The sequence below is a fragment of the Physeter macrocephalus genome, chromosome 4 (genome assembly GCF_002837175.3).
Source record: "Physeter macrocephalus isolate SW-GA chromosome 4, ASM283717v5, whole genome shotgun sequence".
NCBI classification, from domain to species: domain Eukaryota; kingdom Metazoa; phylum Chordata; class Mammalia; order Artiodactyla; family Physeteridae; genus Physeter; species Physeter macrocephalus.
In genome coordinates this window covers 63,052,785-63,057,154 of record NC_041217.1, presented here as the reverse complement: position 1 = coordinate 63,057,154, position 4,370 = coordinate 63,052,785, and the positions used below count along the sequence as shown (strand labels likewise).

Here is a 4,370-nt window from a genome sequence, read left to right as displayed (position 1 = left end):
TTCTCATTTCTCCTTGTACTTTATAAGTACTTAAAGTATAGACTGAGAATTAGATTGTACCTACCTGCATTTAGCCAATATTATAGAAGCTGAATTGATGGATTTTCCCTAAAAGAGGCTCATACAAAGGAGGTTTATCTACAGCATGGAGATACAGGATACATTATTGCCACACAGTGCTTAAGAATACACACTAAACTGCTTAAAACTTTGAAAGGCGACATTATGAATGCATTAGAATCATTTATTCCTTAGAAAAATAAGAGTGTATTGGACAATGAAGCTTTCCATTTTTATGTATGTGATTCATAAATAAAAAAACAACTATCTATATAAAAGCCTCTGCTTAGAGAAGTCAGTAATGGAAAGCTATAAATTCAACTCAAATTACATAATATAAAAATACAAAGTTCATCTGCATTACTAGAAGGTAATACCCTCAAACAAACTCATTTAAAAATAGTATGTCCCCAACTTTTCAGAAGTTATTATGGATACAATGTTACATTTGTCCTTATCTTCTTTTATAATAGTTCTTTAAGACTTAAAATGTAGTATTTGTACTTTTGGAATTTCTGATAAATAGATCATAATTTAATGTGATATTCATAGATTTTGTGACGAAACTACAATATTTATTTACACATTCACATATAGCACAATGTAGTGGTCAAGTATTAGTGATAGTAATTAACAAACTACTGAAGTAATAAGAAAAACATCATTTTAACAATTTAAATGTTTTATGGCAGGATAATTTATATCCAAGATATAAAACACATATCTTAGAGGTAACTTTAAGAAAGGAAATATATCAACTTTTTTAGATAATCCAAAGTAGCAATACGATTTTTTATATTACTTTCAGCCTGCAGAAGGGTAAATTTAATCAATGTGCCAATTAAAGAAGAGACAATATATTAATAGTGAAATTATTTATATACCATGGTATGTGTATATCTGTGTGTGTGTGTGTGTGTGTGCGCGCGCATGTGTGCTCATGTGTATCAACTAACCAAAACTCAGGTTGTAAACTAAAGCCATTTAAAAGGCAAATTGAAAACAAAAGTGATGCTGGTTTAAGTTTTCTGGTTCTTTTCATAAACTACAACTTCCAAGTTGTGTTTTACAACTCTAGTGAGATCCAAATAGATAATTCAACCTACTACTTTTGTTGGTTGTTTCTCATTCTTTCTCTTTCACATGTTAGCTTTTATGTCTCTTTACTGATTACATAAAATAGTACTCTCATTCTCAACATTTCTCCCAGGAGAAGTTAAATGAGTTCAATTAGGTATTGAGTTCATTTTTCACTTTACTTTTCAGTATTCACCTGGTCTAAAAACACTATTAACCATGTAGTTTTTCTTCCATCCTTTTAAATCACTTGTTTTCACCCAGTAGTAAGCGTACAATGAAGGAACTGGATCAAAATCAAGGTGAACCATGCCCCCATATAAAAAATTATCATAATCTGAGATTTTCTAGAATGTTCAAATGGTATACTAAAACTAATGGATTTAAAAATTAATACTGCTTTGAAGAGGCATTTATCAGAGGTCATGGCATGATCTACAACAGAAAGTTTAGTTTACTGAATGTTAGTTGTAAAGAACAAACACTGGCACCTCATGTGGTCAGAGCAGCTGAAATGTCTTTTACAGTAGTTTCAACTTCTTGATTTGGCTGGTCTGGATCAAGAAGGGCAATGCTACTGGAGCTTTCACACTGTTCATCTACCTTTGGGGAAGCAGCCTGGTCTTGATGCTTTTTGTTCTCTTTAGCAAACCCTAAGGTCATACTCTCCCCAGAAGGCTGAAATGGCCTCTCTAAATGAACCACTTGTTTCCCTACTTCTGCTTCTTGTTCACACAGCAGTCTCTCCACCTCCACCTCGAACTCCAAAGTCTCCTCATCAGCGTGCACATCTAGTTGTTGCATCAACTCCTCCAACTTCTTGGCCTTGCGGAGCTCGTTTTGCTGTATGATCGTACAAAGGTGTTCAGTGAGTTGCTCTTTAAGCTCAGTCTTGCGCTGTAGATCTAGCTTTGCTGTAACATACTCTGCTTCAGCCCTGTCAAACCGCTTCCTGCAGGGACAGGTACAAAGACTGGTCCATTAGTTTTCCATTGAAGAAGACAGTCAAAGGAGGGCCTAGAAATAATAATTAAACTCCAAAATCGGGAAATATATATATATATATAATGAAAATATGGCTATTAATACTTTACGAACACTTATCTACACATTAGACAAAGTAGGCTATTGCTGCTGAAACTTCCACAACATGCACATTTGGACTCTCCTAACCTAACAACATTCTTCGGCACCCATTTCCTCTTTCCAAGGCTGTGCTTAAATGAAAGCAGGCTGAGAGGTTAATTCAGTGGTGTGCTAGCTCCAGTGGGGGAGAGCCCTAATTTGTAGTGTTTATCAATTTCTGTAGTAAAAATACTATTACTATGGCCAATTTCAAGCTATCAATGTGACATCACTGAATACAGAATTGGGAAGAGATACACAAAATCTCTCTCATGAACCAGGGCAAGCCAGCTCCAGCACACAACTGGTTAAATTTATGAGAGATAAAATAATAAGAGACGGAGAAAGTAGAAAATCTATATCTTTTGATTAATGGAGTAGAAAAGGAAGAAAAATTTTGGTGGAGAAGGACATGGACAGTGGTTCAGAAATGACAGAGCACAGCCAGCCCAATGATACTGGGTGAAAGTAAGAAGTAAACACCAAGTAGAAGAGAAAACTTCAGGATAGGTTTAAGCAGGGTTTCTCAACCTCAGCATTACTGACAACTTGGGCCATGTAATTCTTTGTTGTGGGGAGCTGCCCCGTACATTGCAGGATGTGCAGAGCATCACTGGCTTTCTCTCCTTAGTTGTCAGTAACACCCACTGATTGTGAGAACCAAAAATGTCTCCAGACATTACCAAATGTCTCCTAAGGGGCAAAACTGCCCCCAGTTGATAATCCCCAGGTTAAGTTGTTTTCACCCTCTCCACTCTGTAACAGACTACTGTTAGACTTTTATTAAGAAAAGTTTACTATTTTTACATATATAGAAACTCCATAGGTAGGTAATGCCAGACTTATTTGAAGTAGGGTAATTCTACTTGGGGAAGTCACCTTGCAATCTTCCTTTTTCTTTTTTTCTTCTTTTTTGCCTTTTCCATAAAATGCATTGCTTTTCTTTTTGCCCAGAAAAGAGGATGACCCCTACCTACCAACTATTTATTCTATTTAGTTACCACTAACAGTTGTGAAGGCCATGATGCCTTACCTATTATGACTGCCTTACCTTACTCAACATAATAAATAATTTCTAGTACTAGAGTTATAGCAAAAAAGAAACAGGTATATCTCCTTATGCAAGATTCTCTGTCTTGGAGGGAAATATAGTGAAAAAATAAAAGGCCTTGCTTTTAGAGAACCCAGGATTCAAAACCTGCCTTTGCCATTTACTATGTGTGTACCTCCTTTGGTGAAGGCTTTTTCTGGATGTAATGAGCAGATATTCAGTCATACTCACTCAGGTAAAAAATGGGTTTTATTGTAGGATACAAGAGGCAATCTCACAGGCATGTCATCAGAATCAAAGGCTATTGCTCATGCTAATGCTGAGAAACCACAGTTTCTCTCATTTAGGCTTTCCTATGATATTCACAGCCCAATATGGCCACCAGCTCTGCCTTGACATCAAATTCACTCTACTCAATCCCTCAGTGTTCCAATCGCAAAATTCCAGAGGGAGGGCCTGGGTTGGCTTGGCTTGACTCATATCAGTTTAAACAGAACTCTTAGTGACAGGCCATGCCATGCACCCCAGTTTAGTCTATGGATTAAATGTTCTGGAGTTCCCATCTTTGCTCTTATCAGGTGTGTCCCAGGCTCAGCATCATGAATACAAAACACAGCCAGGTTCCTGTGGAAGAGGTTGGAGAAAAGGCAGGCAGTGACTGAAAATTCCAGTATGGTGACCAGGAGTGGTTTCTTGAACTAAGTCTTGATTTATCTGTAGAATGGTAATGATAATAACACCTCATAGGAGGGTTAATTAAGCATTAAATAGAATAAACAGGGCAAGTGTCTAGCCCAGTGCCTGGTAGGCATTCAAGAAACAGAACTTCTTCTTCAGAGCACCAGAATAAAAAAGCACTGTTAGTATACCACTAAACATGTACCTAAAATTAAAATTATGTACAATTTAAGGACTTGGTGTTTATATTTGAAAACTTATTTATATTATGTTCATTTCTCATATTTCATTTTTTTACTGTCATCTAGTAAATATAAGAATGAGGGCTTCCCTGGTGGCGCAGTGGTTGAGAGTCCGCCTGCCGATGCAGGGGACGCGG

The 4,370-nt window shown here is 36.8% G+C and overlaps 1 protein-coding gene across 2 annotated transcripts in view; it reads right to left on the bottom strand.

Moving 5' to 3' along the window:
* Positions 1-275: 275 nt before the first annotated feature.
* The window catches only part of GORAB (golgin, RAB6 interacting), a 25,006-nt gene continuing 20,911 nt past the window's right edge, over positions 276-4,370 (bottom strand). Inside the window, exon 5 of one of the 2 annotated variants that reach the window (XM_007115294.4) lies at positions 276-2,089. In XM_007115294.4, the coding sequence (XP_007115356.3) occupies positions 1,630-2,089 (460 nt within the window). In that variant the 3' untranslated portion in view covers positions 276-1,629. The remainder of the gene's footprint in view (positions 2,090-4,370) is intronic. The other variant, XM_055084237.1, reaches the window with a different exon arrangement.